This window comes from Tauraco erythrolophus, chromosome 10, assembly GCF_009769465.1.
Source record: "Tauraco erythrolophus isolate bTauEry1 chromosome 10, bTauEry1.pri, whole genome shotgun sequence".
NCBI lineage: Eukaryota > Metazoa > Chordata > Aves > Musophagiformes > Musophagidae > Tauraco > Tauraco erythrolophus.
Window position 1 is genome coordinate 4,912,730 of NC_141474.1, and position 25,065 is coordinate 4,937,794.

Genomic DNA, 25,065 nt, shown 5'->3' on the forward strand with positions numbered 1-25,065 from the left:
GCATGGGGAAGGAAAAGGGAGCCTTAGTCCCAGTTTACCTCAAGTTCACTGGGAGGCCACAAGAAAGCAACTCATAGGCAAACTTCCCAGGCACTCAGTTTTCCCAGGATACTCACCACCTCCGAAACACCCAAAGCCACACAAAAAAAATAAGCTCCTCCAGCCCTCCTAGTCCAAGCAGACAACTGCCCTACCTCTACATTTCCAGAGAAAGAAGCTAATGGAAGACATCTCACTCAGACCAAGCCACCCACCCCGCTGCAAGAAGCCACCAACTTCACCCACAGCCTCCCCTTTTTTGAGCTCCTTTGCTGAAGCCTGACACCCAACTCGTGCATCATGTGTCCACCTTACAAGGAAGATTCAGCCTCTTAACTCTTTCATGACTCTCGATCTCCACACCCCCACAGTATGCAGACTAAAGAGTACAAGAGGCCACACGAAACCAGCCAAACTCCTGTATCCCCCGACACGTGGCTGCACAGCAAACTGTCTCTCCTGTGGGGATCTGCAGTACACTGCTTCTAAAAAACTTTGCCAACTGACTCCTTGCATCCTCAGAGGGATCAGGAGTAGAGTCAGAAACTAAAGACCTGAGGATTGATCCCAAAAGCACAAGATTTCTTTCTAAAAGTATTTGCCAGATCTGCAAACTTACACAAGCAGGAAGTCTCCTGCATTTATAATTTTCCTTCAAAAAAGGAGACACATGAAATCTCAAAAAAGCAGGACATTATGAAGCCCCTGGTGAGAGCTTTGCATACTCAGCCCACTTAAACCAACTCAAAACACTTGAAAAGGCAAAAAGCCCTTACAAAGCCAGAGAAGCAACATATTGACCCCCGCAAAGGGTTGCCCCATGAGCACTGCTGCCCAAAGCATCCTGCAGCTGGAACAAAGGGCCAGAAAGGCGTATGGGCACAGGGCTACAGCACGCAGAGCTGTGAGGACACCCAGCAGGGCCACAGCCCCAGCGTAGCCTGGAGGTCCGTCTCCCCATACAGAGAGCCAGAAGCATCCTAGGACTAGGAGATGCATCCCCAGGAAATCCGCTGGATTTGTGTGCTGCAATCAGCCAGACTCACCCAGGGTGGCATCCTGAGCTCAGCCAGTCGCTTCCAGCTGTGCAGCCCCGTGAGCCAAACCCAGAGGCACGCGGCCCTGGAAGCAGAGAGTGCCTGGTGAGCAATGCCGTGTGCTCGGAGCACTTGTTTGAAGCGTGTGCCCAGCCAGAAAAAGCAAAGCAATGCTAAGCAGTGCTAAGGAGGCTTGTGTTTCTGGGGGCGTTTTAAAGCCCCCTGCACTCCCCAAGCCCACACGAGTGGGCCCCAGACCCACCGCCCGCTGCTGCACGCAGTTCTTGGCCCCACGTGTTGTCACAAGGGCAGCCCAAAACCCCGCAGCCCATCACGAGTGGGCTCGGGTCCCTCAACCCTCTCGGTGCCCGGGCACAGCAGGCTGCCCACGAGTCGCCGCGCCGCGATTTACCTTCCACATCGCTCCCCCCTGCCCCCCCCACCAGGCTCCGCCTCCGACCAATGGGCGGTTCTAAATTAGCATGCGGCGCGGTGCGCGCTGGGTAGCACCAGCGCTCACCCTAACCTAGAAATTAACAGAAATTGGAGCATTTATATAGAAAAGGGAGAGCAACGTGCACCGTCCGGGGGAAGCTCACCGCCGAGGCCACGCACTGGGTGCCCGTCACCCGCGCCCCGCCTCGGGGAAGGTCTGAGAGAAGGGCCACCCGCGGCTCCAGCAGAGCCCCGCCCGCGATGGGCGGGTGAGCCACCAGCAAGGGGGGGCGCCGCGTTACTGGGCCGGCCTGGGCAGGAGAAGCCGATGGAGGGTGGCGCTTGGAGCGGGGATTATATCCCTACGGCAAAACCCCCCGGCGGATGCTCGTGGTCCCGCGGTGCTTTGAGACAGACTCACGGCCGGCCGTGGTTGAGTCCAATGGGTGAGGTGGGGCACGAGCTCTACAACCCAATTCAGACTACTCTCTCCCGGACACCCTTTTTTCCCATTTTCCCATTCCCTCTCCCATATATTTATGACATAAATCCCCCCAACACTCATAAAACTGGTGGCAGAGGTTGCGCCCGTGGCCCCGGACGACGCGATGCGTCGTCCGGGGCCACGGGCGCAACCTCTGCCACTCCCTTCGAAATAATCACAAACACCATTTTGGTTTAAGAACATTCCGCAAAAGCTGTTGGATTTCTGCTGCGCCCCCTCACCCTTCCAGCTCTCCGCTCATAGCGGGTTGGGGTAGCGGCGCTGGGAAAGCAGCCTGGGTTGGTTGGGTCGAGCGGCAGCGGCGAGCTGGGAAGTAAAGAGAGATGGTGTGAGGGGTTGGTTGAAGCTCAAAATGTGGACATCGTTGTCCTCAGGATGCAATTTCTACCCCCCCATCACTGTCCTCCCCCAATTAAACAACAAACCCTGATATCCAGGGCTGGTATCCCCTATATCCCTGTGCCCACAGCTGGCAATCTGGCATCACCCCCAAAAGTTAACAGCCATATCCCCCTTGAAAGCCAGGAACCACCCTACCCCAGGAGGATGTTCTCACCTCAGAGACCTGGGCAGGGTTGAAGAGAGGGACTGTCCCTACCGGTACAGGAGACTCATGGGATCCAGACTGGAAGAGATGAAAGAAGAGAAACTTAATGGCCACCCCCAATTTCAGAGCCACCTGGAGCAGAGACACAACCTGCATTCCACTCCCCCCCCCATCACACACACACCTCCCTCCTCTCCTCACCTTCCCTCTTGCTGGCTTCCCACCATCCTCATCCCACAAGCCTTTCATCTCAATGGACACTGGAGCAACAGCAAAGGTATTTTCCCCTTGCATTCCTCCTGGGGCATGCAAACAAAAACAACAAACAAACAGTTTTAAGAGGAGCAGCTTCTAAAAGGCTGATGAGAGAGGGGTGAGGGGACACGTGGGGCATTTACCAGGGTTTCTGGAAGGAGGCTGAGCTGAAGGGCTTGTCCCAGGCACGAGATGGGTGTCAGGTGGAGATGGCAACGTCTGTTCCTGAAACCACATCCACCCGTTTAGAGCAGAAGCTCCTTGCGTGGTGAGAACTCTGCACCAGATACCACACCACGCTTTCGCGGTATCACTCTGCACCCATCCTGCTGGAAAGGTACTCCAAGAACTACAGGCACCCAAGCTGAGGGGGAGCTACAAGGTCAGGGCAAGCAACCCCTGTCACAAAGCTAAACCACCTGGAGACCTCAAAATTAGGCAGAAGGCTGGACACAAAGCCTGCGTCCTATATGTAAGGTGTCACCAGGGTCCATGGATCCCTCTTCTGTTCCTCATTTCCTCTTAGTTTTGGAAGAACATCCCAAAATTTCCTGCCTGGGACTGTAGGTCATTCTCAACCAGGAGAAAACTTCCAGAGGAGGATCTCATTCCAACATCTGCCTCCAAGCCCACCATTCTGCTGCAGCTGGGGATGTGACACCCCAGGGACTCAGCCAGGACTGGGGTAACCACACTTGGCTGCTTCCCTCTCTCTGCTCCTCTTAAGATATTTTTCCTTCCCTTCAGCTCCTAAAACCTGATGGAGCAGTGCCGCTCGCAGCTGCTGCTTTCCGCTCCAGTGGAGGGCAAGTGATTCCCGCAGAGTTTGCTGAGCACTTGGAGGACCTCCCGGATCAAAGAGGCTTCATAAATTTACAATTATTAATCAAAGATTCACTTCCAGGCTAAAAGGGCTCCTGGTCCCGCTCTGTCCCTGCACAGAGTGGCTACGGGTACAAAGAGCAGATACGCAGCCCAGCTGCCTGCACGAGGGCAGAGGGAGAAATAGTGGGTGGTGGGGGAGATGCATCACCCATCCTCATAGCTGTAACCCTGGGCACCACCCGAGGACAGGACAGTCTTTTGCCCCCTACCTGCGGTCCTGGTGTGGGGGAGTCCGAGGCCATCTCAGATGTGGTTTTAGGAGAGGTGTCCTTGATGGGCTTTGACCGAAACCAGCCAAACCACCTGAATCCAGAGCTCTGGGAAATGGAGATTGGCACAGTCAATGGAAATGAGTGATAAGGGGAGGATGCCATGGCCATCTGGATGCTCCCTGCACTGGCTGGGACCAGGTAGGACCCAGATGCCCTCCTGTATACTGTTTTGCCCAGGTCAGGACAGGCACGGCCGGCATTGGGGACAGACAAGCTTGGAGCACAAGACTTCACGTCAGCTCTGGTATGCTCACCTTATCCTCGCTCGGCTTCACTGCCTCTGCCAGTGCCAGCTCTTTGGCAGTGTCCTCAGCTGTGCTTTCCAAGGAAGGCTGGCTGTCATCTTCCAAGGAGACAGTGGAGCTCTCCGAGATGGTCCGAGCCCTTGTCTTTAGCTCCTCCTGGCATCAGAGATCAGAGCTATTGCTTGGTGTTCCCAGAGGAGCTGCCCCAAGCCTGATTGGAGCATCCCTGGGACTCCTCCATGCCAGGTTTAACAGATAGCATCCCCAGGGACCCCCACGTCCCTTACACTGCAGGTGGGGAGGGACAGCACCCACAGCAGGGTGCAGTGGGCAGCCCATGGTCCCACAGGTAAGAGGCTGGAGAGGGCCACCCTGTCAGGTCCCCGCAGGGACAGCTGGCACTGTGATGGAAGGTTTCCGTGCAAGCTAAATGCATGGAAGGATGAACCAGCAGGTTCCAAATTGCCCTGTGGCCCTCAATGGCATGGTCACCCCGACCCCTCCAACTCACCTGCTCTGCTGGGAGGGGTGGCTGCACCTCCTCGGGGGACGGCGGGGCACCCTGGGGCTCCCCAGCATCTCCTGGGGAGCAAAAGGACGGACAGCGTCAGGGTTTGGCCTGAAGAGCTCCCACCACATCTGTTGGGCATTTCCAATGCTTCTATCATCCCACCTCAGACCAAGGCTGTGTGGCCAAGGTGTTTCCCCAAGAGACATGAAAGGCAGTTCTGGTCCCTGTCCGTGACAGCCCTGGGGAGGGAGGAAGCCACGAGGCTGCACCAGTGCATCTCAAAAACCTGCCTTGCACTGCTGGACGTGAACCTGGTTTTCCCATCTGGTTGGGAAGCAGCAGTGCTGCCACCTACCCACGGCCGCCCTCCCTCACTGCTTTGGGTAAGGTCTTGCAAAAAATTAAGCTCCCACCATCCCAGGGCAGCAAGCACTGGTGGACACTATTCGCACACATGGCATCAGGGCAAGCACAGCTCCGCATCTGGGGCAAGTTTGGAGGGAAACAAGATGGTGGGTGGAAGCAGCAGCATCTGAAGTGACACACATGCCGTAGGGGATGACACTTCCCTAAGGAACAACCCCATCCCACTGCCACTAAGAGGGAACAAGATGTTTTTGCAGAGAAACGAGGCTGGAGCACTTGCCTGCTGGTGGCACGACCCACGAAGGGGGCTCAGCAACAACGCCCGCCAGAGGGGCAGCTGCCCCCGGGCCAAGCTCAGGGGGCTGCAGCTCTTGCCGAACGCCGAGCAGCGGCGATGCTGTGACCTGAGCGGGTGTCGGGAGCTGGGGAGACACATCCTGGTGGGAGCTGGGTCCCTGGGGTGGTGCGGGCTGGTACTGCAGGTCATACTGGTAGCCTTCGCTCTGCAGAAGCTCATGGCCAGGCTCTTCATCTACAAAAAAAAAACCAAAAACCTAAACCCCCACACCTCAGGAGCTTACTCCAGTGTTTATAATTTCATCAGGCTGTTGCACAGAATTCTCCCCTTTTTCCGTCATACATCAGCAGGAGCCAGGGGGCTGAGGAGGGACCCCGGGGACCACACGCGGGCGAAGGAGAAGGCAGAGCACAGTGCGGCAGTGGGGACCTTCCAGAGGCTTCAAGGAAGGTGGGCTGGGAAACCCACCAGGAACACGCCTGAGGTTGCAAACGCACTCAGAAGGGGAATGCTGCGGAGGCAAAGAGGTCAAGCACAAGTGGCACATGCCCAGCAATTCAAAGCAGCCCCCGGGCTTCCAGCCTTTTCCACTCCTGCTGCACACCCTGAGCAGGAAAAAATTCACCAGGAAGCCACAGTCTTCATTGCTGCTCCACAGGAGCGCCCACAGATGAGTTTCTTGCTTTAGGCAGATTTATTAAGGGTTGGTGGGGGTTTTTTTGTTGTTTGACAGGCAGGTTGGGCAAGTGGGATCTGTATTATTTAACACACACACATTACTCTGATGTTAGACACGCTGCTGTTGGTCCCAGATGCGTGTCCTGCTTGTTCCACCTCTGCAGCCTCTGGCCAGAAATGTGCTGGGCAATGAGAATTTTCTCTCCCATCACCGTTGAGGCATGGCCAGGTAGGACCCGGACCCTGCAGCTCTGAGCCTGGGGACAGACTATGGCACCTCTTTGATGCGGTGCTACAAAACCCTTTTCTTTGCCTGCCTGCATCACCTCCAGCCTGCTCAGGGTCAGCTTCATGCCCATGAGCTGCTGTCATGTGGCCTGGAGATGCCTGCGGCACTGGTGATATCCACAACAAGGAGGATGGATGCTCAACTCCATGCTGCCAGGCAAGCTCAGCTGGGGAAAGTCAGAGAGGAAAGCCCAGGCTGAAAGGATGAAGGAGGTTGCTGTGACCATGTGGATCCCAGCTTGGCACCTTGATTTGGGCTTTGTCTTTCCAAGATGGATGAATTCAGCACTAAGCCAGCCTTTTCTGCATGCAGGGCCCTCAAGATGTTGACTCTGGATGACCTTCTCAATGAAGAGAAGTGCAAAGCATCAGGAAAGCAAGCTGCAGGGTCCACATAGAGCAGACCTGGCCACTCAGAGAAGCCATCCCATCATACCTGTGACTTTTTTCCAGGGAAGGATGATCATAGCCTCAGCCCTGATAGCAGCAGAAAGCAATTAGGATTGATGATCCTTTTTACTGCCTGGGAGAGCTCTTTGAAGAGGAATTTGGCAGCAGCAGGGAAAGCCAATAGGAAGAAACAGCTTGGAGAAATTTGTCATGTTTTATCCTGTCTCCACCCATTGGTGCTGGTGCTTCCAGCAGAAAGCTAGACCTGAGCAGGTGGTGTGGAGCAGCAAGCTGTGCTGGGGTGTCCTGCTGATGGAGGTGGCTGTGATGCAAGACCCATGGGTCACCAGCCCCTGATTCTTCCTCAGTGGGACATTCTGATGGACATGCTGCCCAGCTAGGAAGGGAAAACTCTCCAGCCATTTCCTCAACAGCCACCTAGGAGAAGCTCACATCACCTCATCTTGATGTCTCTTGACCTTCTGGGTGGACCAGTGTGGGAAGGGACTCTTGGGGTCATCAAGAGGCAAAGGGATGAAAAAGGCAGTGGGCAAGAGGAAATGATGGGCTTCAACAGGCATGCTGAGCCCGGCACACAAAGGGACAAGTTCCTTCCTGAATTTTTTGCTCTGCAAGTGTGAAATCCCCTTAGTTAAGCCTCAATTTGCATCCCTGTAGAAGCGCCTGGGAACATGGCTGTCTCCCTTGAGACTCAGCCATGAGGCACATGCTTCATCCAGCTGCCCACCCCGACCCCCCTCCTCCTCCTCCCACAGAGCCCACAGCGACTCCTGAAGCTACTGCAATTAGGGCCAATTACTCAGACTTTGTATGGAGGGCACAAGCATCAAAAGCCCTCTGCAGCCCATTCCCACAGCCCCACACTGGAGGGATGCATCCAGGCAGGAGCAAAGTGTTGAGCTCTGGAGGGGCAGGGATATGTAAGGAGAAAGAACCAGCTGCTGAGAGATGCTCCAGGGAACAGAGACCTGCCTCCCGGCAGAACTCTACGCACGGAGAATCCCACTGGGGCCATTGCAACCTGCCACTTGGTTTTCTTTACCTGCCATGGATGCAGCAGCCCAGGAGAGCCCTGGTTGAGCAGGTGCCACGTCTAGAGGGAGGGCATCTTCTGCCTGCAAGAAGGCAGAGGAGAAAACGTGATAAAACGGATGGAAAAGGGGGTAAAGACTAAGGACAGCACAAAGCTGATGTAAAGGGAAGCATGGTGTTGGTGGGTCTAAGGCTCCCGACCCACCCCAGGGTACAGGTGGGACCCGTTCCCATTCCATCACAGCTCTTTCCCAGCAAGTGAAGGAGGCTGAAGCACTGCTGCAAGCAGGCAGGAGGGGGAAACTGGAGACAGAAAAGAGCACAAAACCCAAGGCAGACATGAAACCTGAACAAAGAGCATTAATCCAAGGACGAGACCACAATTAAGATACTTGAGAGCACACATCTGCAAAGTGATGCCCAACTGGTGTCCTCTGCAACATCCTCATCTCAGGAGATCACCATTTGCCAACTAGCCCTGACTGCTCTCCTTTAGCCAAGACAAGGAGGGTTTTGTCCCATGTGAAGCTCTGCAGCCCCCACTGCTCGCACCCTCAGGCGCTGCAACCCCCCCTGGCTCCCGCTGAAGCCACAGATCCTGCAGCAAAGACCACATCTGAGCTCACAAGCCAATGGGAAAGGCTCCTAGATAACAACAGCCTTCAAACCCCCACCCCATCCCCTCGGATGCAGAGGGGAGGAGGAAGATGCTCCTGCAGACCAGCTGCACCCCGGCATCCCGGCTCCCCCCCGACATCCTGGCTCCCCCTTACCTCCCACTCCTGGCAGCAGGCTCGGAGCTCTACCAGCCAGTCGGGCTCCAACGTCTGGTCCTGCTCCGGCATCTCCAGAAGCAACGGGTCAGAGAGCTTCAGCCTCTTGGCTAGCTGCGAAGCCAGGAGGGCAATGGGGCTCATCACATCTCAGCTCCGCAGGGGAGAGACCAACCCTTGCAGCAGTTGCACACAGGCCCAGGGGGAAATAGCAGCAGAGCCACACTTTTTCATATTATGGGGGTTAAATAAACACCAGCCTCTTGTGCAAGATTTATTCCCTCTCCTGCATTGTTGCTGGCCTGTCCCATGCCCCATGGAGAGCCTCCCAAGCAGCGCTATCTCAGCCACCTCTGCAGAGATGTCAAAGATGCTCTGCTCATCAGAGAGGCAGGTAACTATTACCATCCTTTTCTCCTCCGAGGTAAATGAGCACCTTCAATCCCACTTGACAGCCAGCCCGAGGCACCAACAGGTTCACAGGACACCCCACTAGGAGCTCCCAGAGTGGGCACTGACCCCAGACCTGCCCCACGAGGATAGATGGGAGCTGTGGGGTTGGAGCTAAGGGCTCTCCCGACTGTTTCCTCACCCAGCTATGCAACAAAAGCATTGCCATCACTAATAACCACACAGAAAATGGAAATGTGGGGCTGGGAGGGACCTTCTGAGGTTACCTGATCCATCTGCCAATGCTCAAGAAAATCCTGTGTGCCCACACCAGCCCGTGTTTGTCTGATTCACGCTTACAAATCCCCAAGGAGAAGATTTCAGTCTCCCAGGCCTGTCCTGGTGCTTAATGTCCTTAGAGCTAAAGAGTTTTTTTTAATATCTAAGTTAAGTCTTCCCTGCTGCAAATTAAGCCTCCCGATTCCTGCTCCGGCAGGATGTGCGGGGTCAGTCAGGCACCATCCCCTGAAGCACAGCCTCCTACATGCCAGAAGGCTGATATCGCATCCCCCATAGCCCTGCCTCCCCCAGCATACCTTGCCTGGAAAAAATAACCCCCAGGCCTTCTCCAGAGGTCATTTTTCTCCTCAATCTCTGATCACCCCTGCTTTTCCCTTCCACACCTGCTTTAATTTGGCCCTGTCTCCAAGCACAGCGTCCTAAATGGAGCACAGTGCCCCAGCCAAGACCCCCGAGTCCCGAGCACGGGGGATTGTCACCTCTTTGTCTCACACATGCCATTCTTGCTCTCACAGCCCAGAATAACATTATAACACTGATTTTTTTTTTTTTTTGCAACAGCATCCTGTTACGTTGCTGCTCAGTATTTTTTCCGTGCTCTGCTATCTCCTCCCAGGTCCTTCTCTGCAATATTCCTGCTGCGTGTTTAATTCCTCCTGCAAGGGAGGGGTCTGTGCTGCCCTGGCTGCGGCCACCTCAACAACACGGGGCTCCAGCTACCAGCAATGGAGCAAGAGGCTCTTCTGGCACAATCCATCCCACCAGCCCAGAGCGAGATGGAGGGCTCCCTGCAGAGCTAAATCCCGGAGAAATCGCTTAGATGAGGGAACAGTTTTAAGACAGCTGGATGAGGGAAGATGACACTCAAAGCAGCGCTCTTCATCCGAGTCTTTAATGAATTTTCTCTTACTGGTATTGACCCACTTCTTGGGGATTTATCAAGCTCCCTCCCAGCTCTTTCACGCTTATTTATCTTCTACACTTTGCTACAAGGCTGCCACATCAAGGGGCACCAAAAGCCATCCAGAGGTGACTTTGCAGCTCAGCCACCCAGGTCTCAGCTATCCCCCTCCCCACATTCAGTCCTCAGCAGCCACTTCTTCCTACTCCCAAATTTTCTAGAAACAAAGTCCAAACCAGCACAAGACACACTTCCCAACTCCGGGAGGTTACAGCAAGACATGACCCACACAGCCAGAGCCCAGCTTGGGAGAGGGACTGGCCACGGAGAGCAGAGTAACCCAGCACCCAGCCAGGAGCTTGCACTACCTGCAGACCCACTGTCCCATCTCTTTGCAAACACACACATGTGTTCACCCGAAATCAATTGCAGGAAAGAGGAAATTATAAGCATGATTACTCCTAAACGGGGGGAATGTTTAATCCAAAAGCTAATGTGCACTTTGATCCAATATTAATGAACCAGCACCTGGTTGTATATCGTCCCCAGCTTCAAAAGAGGGGAAGTCTTAATCAAACACTAATGTGTATCATAATTTGTAACACAGTCTAAAACATCAAAGACAAGAGCATCTACCAATGCACTAGTTTTTCAGATGAAAGTGTTTTCTCCCAGGAGGAGCATTATCCCCAGCAGAACGGCAGATCTGAGAGGCTGTTAGACAGTAAATAGGTTTCAACAACAGGGTGGGGGGGCTGCATGAGCCAACTTTTGGGCAATTCCTGCAGCAGCTACTTCAGACGAGGGTCCTTGCCACCCCTCATGTCCCAGCACTGCAGCTTTTGCCCCCTCTTCCCGACGGAGGAAGGCTTCGAGCAGCCTCAGCTCTGCTCTGGTGATGTGTGTGGAGTGGGCAGACCCGCTCTCCTGAGAACCCGACCTGCCCAAGGGGATCTGGGACACTTTGTTTCACCCCTCCCTGCCCTAGCACCCCACTTATGAAGTGGAGAAGCTGGGCTCAGTGCTACAAGCTGAGACACGCTCCCATTCACTGGTACCCCAGCAGGTAGATGGAATGGTGGGATGATGTGCTGGAGGGGAAGCGTCAAGCACTCAACACTTCAGCTAAGTCAGTGCCATTGAGGAGTTCAAAAAGCCTCTAGAATAAAAATCACCCTTTGCTTCCAAATAACTCTGCTCCTACTTGGCAGTCAATACAACACCTTTGTTTTCTACCCTAAATCCATGGGTATTCAAGACCCCATGGAGGTGTTGGCTTTCCTGTATGTGTTGGCTTTGCTGTACTCAGCACACACCAGGCAGCAAACCCTGGGGGGCTGCTCAGAGCACCCTCAGCCACAGGAAACCCTGAGGATGCTTCTCACTGCACCCGGTCTTGAACAGGTATCACACTCTAGCAAGAACACAGCCGGGTATAAGACTCACCTTCATCACCTGCTGGGCTAGGACGGGGTGGCTGGCCGGATCGTGGCCCAGGAGCGCGGTGGCAATCTGCTCACAGTATTGCAGGGCCTGGGCTGGGAGCCCATAGTCGGCCAGGCGAGAGGCGTAGAGGAGCTTGTACACCTCGGGAGAGGGGAGCAGAGAGCAGACATAGGTAAGCAGGAGATGCTCATGCCTGTGGGTTCGCTCTGCCATGGCATATCATCCTCATGTGACTCAGAGCACCCTGAGATCATGGGTCTCATCACTCAGAGGTCACCTGCAACTTGAGGGCACCCCCACCCATCCCCATGGGGCCACCCAGCCTCACTCCCCAAACCACAGCATGGTCACAAGGCCAGACCAGCCCAACACCAGCAGATGGGCTGTGGGGAGCACACATTTCTCCACCCGATTTGTGCAGCACCCAAGACAGCAGTAGCCAGGTGCTTATTTGCAATAGGAAAAGCCTCTCCATTACCCAGAGAGCAGGAAGGCAACCAGACCTGAGCAAGCACCGATCAAACACCCTGTGCCCCAAAATCCAAAGTCCTGCCCTGGAGGAGCCCCTTGGCCGGGACAGCCTCCCCATCACTCCCAAAGCCCAGCACGTGGACAAGCCTTGGAGAGCAGCCTGAATCCCTGGCTTCAGGGGGATGGATGCATGTTTTGGGGCAGGTCTGAGCTGCTGCACCAGATGTACTCGTGCATCTCTGCTACCTGGAAGGGCAGCAGGAAGGATTTGGGCTGGCGTAGCTGCTGACAGTACTCAAAGATTTCCATCCGCTGGATGACCTCCGTCCTGGCAAACTGAGCAAAGGCCTGGCTGCAGAGGAGAGGGGTAGGTTCAGCAAGGAGGAGCAGAGCTCTCTCCCCAGACAGCCCCATGGACAGATTCCCAGCTCCACCCACCACTGTGCCAGCCTGCAGCTGGAAAGGCCCAGAGCAAAGCTCATGTTAAGAGCAGCAAAAACCCACAAACAGGGATTGCTTTCACATAAATGTGAGGTCCTGAGGATAGGAAGAAGGTGGGACACGTCCCTCTGGCAAGAGCACCACCTCTTAGGCTCACTCACCGGTGGCTGCTGCCCAGCAGAACCATACGGTCTGCCTTCGCCCCGAAGTAACCAAAAGGAACATCTGCCATCAGGTAGCAGAAATGAGCTGCTTCCACTGCTCCCCTGCCAGCTGGATGGGAGGAAAAAAGACAAACACTTAGTTCTGAGAGAGACATCACCGTGTGGTCAGTGTTGCTTTGGAGGTCTCCCCCAAGCTCACATGAAAACCCAAATCCAACCACCGCCCACTTTTCTCCCCTGTCCATGCAGACCCTGATCCTTTCCTTCTGTTTTTTTGTCCCGTTTTACTCAATTTCTGCTTTCAGTGCCTAGGAGGGGGTTTCAGTTCAGTGGTAGGACCAGGGAAGCCTGAGCAGGGTCCAGCTTCAGCTCTGCAGGGTGCCATTATTGGCATGAAATCCCCCAAAGTCCCCCGTGGTGGGAGCAAGTCTCAGTCTCTGCAGTGACATATGCCCTCCCTGGGTCCAGCCACTCCAAGTGTCTCCAAAAGAGCAGCTGATGTGCCTGAGCCAACACGAAGGGCAGCAGGATCCATCAACACCTCATCCTTGTCACTGCACAGGCACCGCAGCTCTGGGGCTACAGGCATGCACACTCCATCTCAGCACCAACATACATCCATGCCTGTGCGGACACACTCAGCGACATTGCAGGTGTCCACCCACCATTACAAGACAGCAGGAAGATAACTGTTCACAACAGCCTTGGCTCACCCAAAGTGTCCCCCATGGTGACAATAGCTCGGTGGTTCAGCTCCGTGTCTCCAATCTTGTTGGACAACATCACGGCCAGGTGGGGCCTCCAGTCTCCCCACGTGGCATCGCCACAGCACTGGAGGGAGACAAGAGGAGAGTGAAGGGGAGCAGAGATGGTCATCACAAGGTGGGTGACAGCACAGGGGTACACACACTGGGGCCAGACTCTGCTCACAGACCAGTGCTGCCTGAGGGATCCTTCCTGACATGAGCTGGAAGAGGGTCTGCAGGGGGTCCTTGCTGGCCAGCGTGCTGGTGAACCTGTAAGAACAGCGGAGATAGGGCTGCCATGCTGGGACCTCAAACCCTCACTCACTTCCAAGGGCACATCTCAAATACCCCAGGAAAGCAGTGTCCCAGGGGGCTTCCCAGAGAAGGCAGAAAGGATCATCAGCCCATCAGGCATTACCTCCAGAGCAGGCGAGTCTCCACGACAACGCTGAATAAAACCTCCTTAAAAGGATTTGGGTTGCACAAGACAAAAATTCTGCTTAACTCTCCCTGAAGGGATCAACCCAATCCGGACTAAGTACATTAATTCCACCAGAAAACGTTCATACAAGTGAGATGAACAGCTCAGACCAGGCTGGGTCACAGTGAAGATGGCTCAGCTCTCCCTACCCCGATGGTTGCCTTTGTTAGAGCAGCAAGGACAAAGCCAAAGACTCAGAATAAATCCACTCCACATGTCCAGAGAATGGCTTTCCTTCTGCTTTCCAGGCCCCGCTTGGTTTCTCCTGTCCATCAGGAAGCCCAAAGGACTCACTCAAAGGTGCCCCCTTTCCCCCCTCTGAATGGGTCCAGTTGAAATCAATGCTCTTTTTTTCAGCACACTGGAGCTGAGGACACCCAAAGGGATGACAGGCTGGGCAAAGCTGGGCACAGAGCCTTGTGCCTTGCTTTAGCTTCTCGAGCTTACCCAGTGAGCACCCAGCTGTAGGTTCGAGGGTCCATCTTGCTGGAGAGGAAGAGGGCATGGCCCCACAGCTGGTTTCTCATGGCCCAGACCAGGGCGTCCTGCAGCAAAGGTGGAGAAGAAAATGGGTTTGCACTGACTCTGCTTCCCTGCCCTCCCCCACTGCCAGGGACCCTCTACTCATCCAGCTCAGAAAAGAGCCCAAATAACTGCTCTGGCTTTAACTAATACCCTCCAAAAAAATCTCTTCCATGTTCACAAAGGCCCCTTTATCTTTCTACCTTGCATGATGACAAGAATTGGGACCTTAATAGCAATATTGTCTCTTCCTGGATTTCCAGGTCTGTGCCTGTTAGCTCTCGGTGCCACTGCTGTGGGACCCCAGCCTGGACACCCAAGCTTCTCTGCATCCAGCCCTCCTCTTTGGTATCCCTTGAGATCACAGCCACAACTAAACCTGTGGTGCTGGCAAAAGCCACTGCATCTTGTCCTTATTTGGGCCCCCATCCCAATTCCCAATGGTAGGAAATCATTGCCATAAGCCCTGTTGTACAAACACAACTTGAAGGGTTGATTCCACAACTGTAAGTCACCTCTTGGTCACTCTTCCCTTTAAAACCTGCCTGAAAAGGGCAAAGAGGCCAAGAAAAAATAAGTCAGCCCTGCATCCTGGATCCCTCTCACCACTTACTTTCTTCCTGCCATAGTAGAGGAGCTTGGTGAACTTCTCCACTATCTGTGCCTGTGTCTCCACAACGGGAGGGACCTCCCCTGTGATGAGGTCCAGGGTCCCTGGCTGACGTGATGTCCACTCATCATCTGTCAGGCCAATCAGGTTTGCCACAGGTTTTTGCCTCTTGTACTTCTCCCGGCACCTGCAGTCTTGCATCAGCAGCTCAGCTGTGTCTGAGCCCACCATGAACTACAAAAGGGAAGGAGAAGAGCAAGGCCCATGGAGGCTGCCCCATGAGCAAAGGCTGACAGCACTTCCAGTCCAACAACCTTACAATCACCTTAGCACAACTCCCCAGCAAGACCAGCCTTGACCACCAGCACAGTTTTGGAGGACAAAAGCTTCAGCACAACTAGCAAGACCTTCACAGCACTCGCTCCGAGGGTCTTGTTCATCTGCTTCCAACAAGCAGGCACAGCTTAGATTGGGTGGATTTCATTGGGTTAAGGGAATAATCCCCTTTTAACCATAAGTGCTGGCTCCTCAGTGAAGGTGGCACTAGTCCCTTTCGCAGCTGCTCTAGCATTGGGTTGTTGGTAGTTCACAAGGATGAAAAGCAATCACAGAGAATGGTTTGCGACAAATATCCAGGCAGTATCAAACTGATTGGTAGTACTATGGGAATGGGATGCTGTTAAGGTATACCCCTCCCTGAAAATAGCAACTGGATCAAGAGGCACCTAAGGGGCATATAACTTGTCTCACTTCTAAGATCAAAAGTGTCACCCCCTTCCACGGGACACCTACCCCATTCTGTCGGCAGAGGAGGACCAGGAGTTTCCAGAGAAGTGCTGAATCTCTGCCTCTCTGTGTTGAGAGATCACAGCTCGTGGCTATCTTCTGCTGGCAAAACATCGTCACATCCACCTTGTGCAGATCTTCCCTACAGCAGCAAAGGTGGGCGTCAAAAGAAACCCAAGGCCAAGCAATCTAGGACATCATTCAGACTCAAAGCATTCCCAGGTTCACCGATGGGGATGCCAAAGATTCAAAGTGAGAGACAGAGGAGAGAAGATAAGCGGTGCCAATGACCACATGCCCATTGGCCACACCAAGCTCAAAAATGCTTAAATTTTACCATTATTATGACTCTGTGCAGATGGCATCTCAAACCCCCTCTCTGCCCTCCTAATAATATTTTCATCCATCCATCTACAAAGAACCTCAGTATTGCTTTGCTGTGCTGCTGTTCCAGTCACAGATGTCCGAGCTGCAGGAGCAGGCACACGTACAGACAGTATCTTTTATTTAACTGCCATAGCATGGGAAGACAGACACGCTTGTGACCACATAAATCCTTTGGGTCTGAAAGAAGGAGAAATCTGTGCAAGCCAGGCAGAACTGCTGTCTTACAATAAAATAACCAGCCAGTTGAAAAAAAAAGGTGGTTGAGACACAAGATCAGCCAAGGGAGAGGGACTAGGGATGGAGATGCTGATCCTGACTCAATCACACCAATATATCATATGGAGATCCTCAACGTCCCCTTCAGCACAAGTGATAACCTCTAGGTCTTCTAGGGCATATGCAGCTCTTTTGCTCAGTTAATGGTTTTCCTCCTTCTACACACTCTTTCTCCCCTCGCTTTGGTTATGAGTGGCCAGAAGACACGCTGGTGTAAACCAGTAGGATACAGAGACAACCTGATGCAATACACTAATTCATCCCCAGGCTCACACTGGATGAAGCTGCGTACTGGGTCTGGCCCTGCCATGCTCAACAGTCTCAGGGGACAAAAACCTTAGGAAAAGCTGAACCACAGGTTGACCCAATGCTTTAAACATCCAAAGAGATCTCTCAATCAGTTTTCTGGAACATGAGTATAAAATAAGGTCAGACGTACAAACCACACTAAACCCACACCCTATGAATATTCAAAAAACCATATCCCACAACCAAACCAAACTAAACCGCAGCAAAGGGGCTGGGCTCCCAATCTGAACCTAGACTTGGCCTTCACAGATACCTTAAAACCATGGGGACACTAAAGTCTGCCTTGAGCTCATGTCTCCTTCCAAAGGAGAGATGCTCCCAGGCCAGCCATGCCAGCACAGCCAGGAGGGCAGAGCTCCTGGTCCTGCTGGTGTGGCATACCTGGCCAGGGGCCCCGGGAAGGCCTGTAGCTCCTCCAGCTCTTTTGTGTCATGAAGGATTACCTAAAAAAACAAGAGCAAATTCAGCAGCTGGACTTCAGCAATCAGGCCAGCCTCAACTGGGCTAGTTGAAGGTCAGTGCCTTGGCCAAGGGTTCAACAGTGCTAGCAAATCCATTCTCTGTGCTCTCTTAAGGTAATGCCGAGAGCATAGACCATGGGCCCCAATGCTGAGGTCCAGGAAAGAAATAGAATCATAGAACGCTTAGGGTTAGAAGGGACCTCAAAGATCATCTAGTTCCAACCCCCCCTTGAGATAGCATCTGCCTCCTTTGGGAGGCAAAATGGGAGACAAACACTGTGGTAGACTCAGAGGATGAATATGGCCTTTTTATTGGAGCACCTCAGAAAGGTGTGCAGAATTATCCTTCAGAGATTTGTGGATCACATCTGTCCCTATCAGTAGGGATCACTGTGGACAGGTCACAGATGACAATGGTTACGGAACTGGAGGTGCAGGATGTAGGGCTCAAAGGCTGAAAGCAATGCCTGGGCACAGACTGGCATGATGGAGACTCAAGAGTCCATGTGGGCTGGAGATAAGATGGCAGTAGGGGACAGGAAAGCTGCTAAGGAGGCTGTTTAGGTGACAAACAGTGTCTGCATCCCCCAGGGCAAAAGGAGCCACTCCAGTGAGGGGACCGAGGGCGATCCGGGGTGCATACCTCCAGGCTGTGCAGCTCAACATGGGCCAGCTGCCCCTCAGCAGGGCAGTGGGGACACACCAGCACCAGCTGGCCCCCGGCTCCAAAGCACACCGCCACGTGCGGCAGCGAGAACTTGAAGGGTACCACTGGGGCTAGGGTGGACACCAAGGGCCCCCCTGTAATGACACACAGGCCACCATGAGTCCCCTCACCCTGACCCCACACCACCTCCAGGTCCCAACCTGGCCCAACTTCAGTAACCCTCCACTGACCCCCCCCATGCAAGAACTGTCCCCTAAAGCAGAAGGCTTGTGTGGCAGCTCCTGCACCTACCAGGGCAGAGCCACCAGACCATGCACCCACCCCACGGCCCCCAAATCACACCTTGTGCCTGCACAGTCTCCTCCAGGAAAGGACCAAGCTGCAAGACAGCAAATCTCCTCACTCCAGCCATTTATTTCCTTGCTCCCCCTTGTCAGAGGGGGCCAGGGCTCCATCACACCTCACCTGCTTGTGCCGAGCTCCAGGTCACGGAAAGCACGGGATCATAGTGGTTGGCATCATCACGGATGTACTGGCTGAGCTCGTAGCTGCTGGAGCTGAGCCCCGACTCACGGTACTGCAGGAGCAGGCTGGGCTGGCCCAAAGGCTGTGAGGAAGGGAGAAACCACAAACCTGGCTGAGAAACAAGGACCACCACCACTTTTCCACTTCCAGGGCAGTGGGATAGGCTCTGCTGCTCTGTGAAAGTCCTCAGTGGGAGAAGCATGGCACCAACAATTCCCATGCGAGCAGCTCGCACCCTTCAGCATCTTGGGTTCACCACGGTACATACCCTGGTCATACCCAACAGCTTCTAAAATCACATACACCAGCCACCAGTCACACACCCCTCAACACAGCCAGCAGACAGGGCTTGGGGACCCAAAAAAGCCTTGCTTGGGAGCAAAACCACCGCAGCAGCTTTGACTTGATCTTTTAATTCACTCTTGGCAACACACAGTGATCAGGACACAAGTGTGATGGACTTGGTGGACAGAGCTGGCAATGCCACTCAGCTTTCAGCTACCTAGGGAGGGATGCAGAAGAGCATCCCACCCAGCCTGGATTTCTGTCCTGCCCTTGGCCCTGTGTGGGCCCAGGGAAATGACAGCCTAGATTTATAAATACCAATAACCCACTATAATAATCCTCAGAGACTGTTAAGCACTGAGTGCAACATAGCAAACCAGCCCTTTTCTCATCAGCATCCCTCCCAGCTGGAAGAAGGACACATGGATTGCTCCCAAGATCTCTGGGAGATCCCCAAGCCTTTTGTCCTGCACCCCTGCCCATCTCAGGGTTACCTCTCGGAGCTGGCCACCAGCCTCCCCTAAGTCACTGGTGAGGGTTTGTCCCTCTGCACGCTCCCTCCTGGCAGCGAAGATGTGGCTCTCCTCGTAGGAGTCATAGGTTTGCATCCTGCAGATGGAAGAAAAAGGAGACACCCTGAAGGTCAGAGATTTTGGGGACCAGCCACAAACCAGCTAATTTTGCAGCAGATGGTTGCATCAGTTGATGCCCAGACTCCTCACCCTTACCTGTCCTTCCCTAGGGGGCTCATGGCCAGGTTGGGGTGGTAACCCCTGTAGTAGTGCTGGTCCCGGTAATTGGTACTCTTGCCATGAGGCTCTCCCTGTCTCAGGTCTAGAGAGAGAGAATCAAGATTTAACATGGCCCCTCCAGAGCAACAAGCCATAATGAAGTTGCAAAAGCAAAGCAATGAGTCAGGCAATTTGCCATGCACGCCCCATTTGCTTCCAAATTAGCCCGACAGGTTAGAGGTATGATAAAGCCCTGTACACATTTGTCAACGCAGCGCTGATGTCCTTTCTGCTTTCCTCCCTCCCTTTTTCTTCAGCCCAGGAACTCCAGAAATAGCAAAAATGAGGCCCTGGCCAACCTGATCACACAGCACCATCAGCATAGAGTTCAGCCTGGAACCACAACACAGATTTTTTTTTTTTTAGCCATGGAGACTGAGATCAAACATCCCCTTGGCTACACCTAGTTCCTGCTCACATTTCCCAAATGCAAACTGAGGGCAGCACTGGCACAGGGACAGGAGAAAGCCCTGGAGATGTGCAAGCTCTGGGAGAAGAACCCATCGTGGAGAAAGCATCGCCTCTTCTCCTGCAAGCAACCATCCCCAGACCCAAAGGATAAGCCCATACTTCTGCCGTCCTGCCAGGCCATGGGCTGCCACTGCTGGCTTCGGTAGGCATAGTGGTCCCCATAGCTGGCTGTTGGATACTGCCAAGGAGGGTCTTCATATCCTTGCCTGAAACAACACATACAACATCTGAACAAAAGGGCACCACTGCAAATTCTAGACATCTGGGGTTAGACTCATGCCCTGAGGGGCCCTTTGGAGGCAGGAAGGGTGATGGAAATAAAGCCATATCTCCTGCTCACATGCCCTGCTCAGCAGCAAGGCCAGAAGCTGGTCCAGCATCCCACTTGGAAGAAGCAGCAGAAGATTTGGATACTTTCCCATCCCCATCTACGAGAAAGCTGTGCACTGCAGTTTCAGGAGATGCCCAATTTCCACTTGATGGTGTGGACTCATCATAGGCATCAGCTTTCACCCATGTTTTAGGAGATGTTCCCCAAAAGCACCTTCTCCACCAAGCTCTGGAGCTGCTCCGGAGCCCAGCCTCAGCCTACACCACCCACCCACCACTCACCGACCTTAACCCTTCTCAATCTACACTGCAATTCAGGCAGCTCCACTGTGGTGCATCTCCTTTCCTCAACACAAAACCCTCAACACAAGGTGTCCCTTTCCCCGTGCATCTCAACCTCAACACAAAACCCTGTGTGTCACCATAACTCGCAGAGGGCAATGACTCAGGTAAATCAACCCAAATTTGCTCAAACCTCTTCCTCAGCACCAAGAGCATCCTCTAGCCCACGTTTTACGCCTCCACCCTCCGCTGTTTCAGCAGCTGAGCCGGCAAGCTCCCTTTTGCTCCTATATTACCGTCTGTATTTTTATTGTTCCCCTTGCACTTGGTTAAAAAGATCCGCATTTAATCAAACCCTCAAGAAAAAGCACACTTTGGGACTGAGACAAAGCTGTAAAATGGCAACCGCAGAAGTCACAGCTGTAAGAAGGAATTGGAGCCACGACTGCTACACAGCCTTAAATATCGAAGTCTACGTAAATCATATATAAGTCTATATAAATAAATACCTATATAAGTCTATATAAATAAATACCTATATAAGTCTATATAAATAAATACCTATATAAGTCTATATAAATAAATACCTATATAAGTCTATATAAATAAATACCTATATAAGTCTATATAAATAAATACCTATATAAGTCTATATAAATAAATACCTATATAAGTCTATATAAATAAATACCTATAAGTCTATATAAATAAATACCTATATAAGTCTATATAAATAAATACCTATATAAGTCTATATAAATATAGAAATCCAGCTGCTTTAATACCTGGACATCACCTAATCATGTCCTGCCCCTCCTCAACACTTCCCCTACGTGGTTACAAGGGCCGGACGCGCGTCATAAGCCCATGACAGCAGTGAAACAGTCAAACCTTATTTCAAGAGGGTTCACAAGGAGAGAGGGCTCAGCACAAACCTCATCACAACATTGGGTGGCTCTCACCTGGAGTACGACCTGTCAGGGCGGCCGCTGTCATAGTACTCAGCCCGGGACGCCGGTCTGCGGGTGTCCCTCCGGGAACGGTGGTGGCCCCTGTCCCAGGAGCCGGGTGGAGGCCCGGGCTCCGCACGGAGGAGCTGCCACCTGGGCTGTGGTGGGGGGCCACGGTGGGCATCTCCTCTCGCCCAGGGGTCCATCACAAACTTGGCAGCAAGATCCTCTCTGGTTTGGGGTGAGAGGGACGGTTAATCCCAAACACATTTAGTGGTCTGCGAGCAATGAGATAAATCAGTGTGTTTGATCGGCGGCTCAGAGCCCCCGTGAAGCCTGTTGCCACTTCTCTGCTTTTCAGAGTCTGCTGGAAAGACACCATCCTTTTCAAAAGGCCCAGGGGCAAGGAAAAGTTATCTTCACATCTGCCTAAACTTGAAGCAGCCCTTAAAACACTAGGATGAAATGGTTCCTTTTTGAAAGCAACAGGCATTTATCTCTTCCTGGAGCAAGAAAGAGGTGGCATCCAGGTAGCGTCCTCCTGCACCCTCAGCCAACCCCACAAAGCACCATTGCTCAAAGCCTCCCCAAGCCAGTGAGGAATCAGCTTCACCTCTGCGACAAGGCGGTGAAACCGTGTTTTACATGTGGTAGGGGAAGGGATATTGGCAAAGGTAGGAGCAGGAGAAGGAAAGTCATCCTTGAAGAAGCAAGTAGGGGCAAAGGCAGGGAGAAGCAGAGCTTTGATCACAGGAGCTATGAGATGGGGTGGAAACAGGGGTTGTTTTCTCCTGCCTTTCAGCTCCAACAAGAGCATAGTCATTCAAACAGACACTAGATTTACTTATGATGGTCTCATGCAGAAGAGGAAACCCTAAGGAGAGCCCAGGGTGACACACAGGTGAAGCCCCAGCTGCCAGGGTGTTGCCACCCTCAAGCCCCCCATGTCTCCTCTTGCAGCATCGGTACCCAAACTGCCCCCACCGCAAAGGCTCATGAACCTCTCTGACAAGGGCAGAGGGCCAGATGCTGTCTGAACCACTTGTCACACCTCTCATACTCAAAGTTTAAGGCATTTTGGGGTCATTTCAGGCATAAGTGGGGAGAGAGACACTCGGGTCTGAACAGAGGTGGCTCAGTTTGGGCCCCTTCCAGATGAAATCAGGGTTAAACCGCTGCCCTAAATAGTCACCAGGAACAACCATCCACACCCCCACCATTTCAGACTCCCTCCCCAAATTTCAGCCAGGGATTCCCACCTCCAGCAGCCGCACACACCTGCTCAGAGGCCGCCAGGGCCCTTCTTCCGCTCCCCGGTGCCTCTGCCAAAGTCCACTGCCACATGGGCCACTGCTGGGGACAAAGGGCAACCTCCACTCCTCCGCCCCGGACCGACCTGCTCGGCCGCTCACTCAGCTCCCAAGGAGATTTAGGGATTTGCACTGCTGTTTTCATCCCTGAGGCTCACCTTCCCCATCACCTAGGTTTCCTCTCGCTCAAGAGATGGAGCACACAGCCCTCCAAGCTCAAAAAGAGCCAGATATTTCTTCTGTGGGGTGGGGTTTTTTTTGTAATGCCATGAGATAATTATTCTCCTCTATACAGCCTCATATCTCCTAAAAAATAATAAAATCCTGCTGGCTGAATTGTTGGGTTAATCCCGACCCAGCCATGGCTGCACCAAATAATGTTCATCCCACCGGTTGCTGCCCAGGACAGAATTTGGGCACAATGGAGCTGGGGTCCACCCCAGACTTGCCTCATCTAAGTCCTTATAGTGCAGTAACAACCTCACTCTAAGCGATGAGGGAATCCTGCCTGGAGACCCTCTCCCAAACTCCCCAGGGCATCTTAAATCTGGAAAAGGAATAAATTAAGGCAAACGGCATCACAGAAAACTGCAGTAAAATCTAGATACAAGAGCCAGTGTCTTCCAACTCAGCAGCCTAGTGACATGTCATCTTCTCCCCCTCCTCCAGGGAAAGCTCACACAGCTTCCTAACCCCCAAAGCCTCCATTGCTGTGTATGAGCATGTGAGGAGCATGGGATGACCAGCAGGAAAAAGAGCCTTTTTTCCCTCCCCCTTCTGTCTTTTTTCACACTCTTGCAGCCCTGACTTTCTCTGGCCTTGCGTGAGCACCTCCAAATTACCTCCACCGTGACACCGCAGCACCGGTTGATTCGGGATTCGCAGGCAGGATCGTTTTCTTTGCATCGCAGCAGCACTGTCAGAAAAACCCAACTTTAATGATGTTGGAAGACTACATCTATTAAAGCTTCAGAGCTTGAAATTTCCACCCTACTGGGAGAGTAAGATATTTTCCCTGGTGATCCTAAGAAACAAGCACTCGGTCTCTGCAGAATTCAAGGTTTCAAATAAAAAAATATCCTTAGCACTCAGCCGTACCGAGAGCCGACTGGAAGGAACACAAACCTTCGTGCTGTCGAGCTGCTTCGGCAGAACAAAATTAAGCATCTCCTATCCCTTTCACACTTGCCTGTCAAAACTTTGGGAGGCTTTAAGCAAAGTAAAATGTCTTTATGGACAGGTCAGGTCTCCTGGGAAAGCTGGAAAGGATCCCTTAGAGACCATGAGGATGCCACTTTTTAATATGTAAATATATATAATCATACTTCCATCTGGCTGCTGGCTAATAATTTTAGGTTCTAGCCAAGAGGTGACTGCTAGATGTTTCCAATCTGTTTTCTAGCAACCACAGAAATTTATACTGGTAACCTGCAAGGGCTCAACCAGCATCACATGAAGAGGTTGAGAGCAGCCCCAGCTCCTCAGGCTGCTGTTTCCAGCCAAACCAGGAGGATTTGGGTTGCGAGGAAGACTCATGAGCTTGACTCACATAAAATCAGCTGCAACTTGCGATGCTTGTGTTTGAGATGAGTGGAAATAGGGAAGGGGATGCAGGAAACGCCACCAGCTACAGCAAGCTTTGAGCAAAAGTGGCTTAAAACAGAGAGCTGGAGAGCACCAATTTAGCGGAAAAAGCAGAAAAGTACATTGGAAGAGGAGAGAGCCAGGGGAATGAAAAGTGAAGGATGAAAAAAACAGAGATAAACAGAGCAGACAAGCTAAAAAGAGGGAAAGAAAAAGGTAACTCTGTAACTACATTCGCTTCTAGCAAAGAAATTTCTATTTTAAAAGGATTTGTAGCTTTCTTGGAAATGCAAGCTCTGTGCCCTAGGACTGCCGTCGAGCGTACAGCGCTGCAGCGAAGCCATCGGCACCCGCTACGGAGAGCGTTCGTCAGAGCTGAAGGGACACCACTATCGCTTTAAAAAATCGTATTTTTCTGCTTTAAGAGGCTTCGCTGCTGTTGTCACAGTAACAAGATTAAGTGGAAAATATTTTTCTCCATGCCCTCCGGGTGTTTGCACCATGCGTTGGGGCTCTGCTCACAACCAGTCCCAGACACTTGGGTCAGTCCCCCCCTCCCCAAACCCAACTGGTGAGAATAATTAGCAAAGCCTCATCAGAAA

The 25,065-nt window shown here is 52.8% G+C and overlaps 1 protein-coding gene and 1 non-coding gene across 2 annotated transcripts; one reads left to right on the forward strand and one right to left on the reverse strand.

Annotated features, from left to right (window-relative positions):
* The first annotated feature begins 1,659 nt into the window (after positions 1-1,659).
* LOC147528165 (Nuclear RNase P) lies at positions 1,660-2,008 on the forward strand. Its single transcript, XR_015222378.1, has one exon.
* Positions 2,009-2,253: 245 nt separating this feature from the next.
* On the reverse strand, positions 2,254-22,913 carry SEC16B (SEC16 homolog B, endoplasmic reticulum export factor). The gene is made up of 26 exons (XM_086617697.1): positions 22,829-22,913; positions 21,582-21,798; positions 20,107-20,213; positions 19,474-19,579; positions 19,240-19,354; positions 18,401-18,542; positions 17,912-18,069; positions 17,189-17,250; positions 15,842-15,977; positions 15,053-15,283; positions 14,365-14,462; positions 13,625-13,706; positions 13,404-13,521; positions 12,688-12,799; positions 12,332-12,437; positions 11,615-11,755; positions 8,578-8,691; positions 7,815-7,887; positions 5,378-5,629; positions 4,732-4,802; positions 4,230-4,376; positions 3,913-4,020; positions 2,962-3,043; positions 2,812-2,862; positions 2,573-2,640; positions 2,254-2,322 (listed from the first exon to the last, which is right to left on the reverse strand). Exons 1-26 carry the CDS (start codon positions 22,911-22,913, stop codon positions 2,254-2,256), a joined length of 3,051 nt encoding a protein of 1,016 aa, XP_086473823.1.
* Between the last annotated feature and the right edge of the window lie 2,152 nt (positions 22,914-25,065).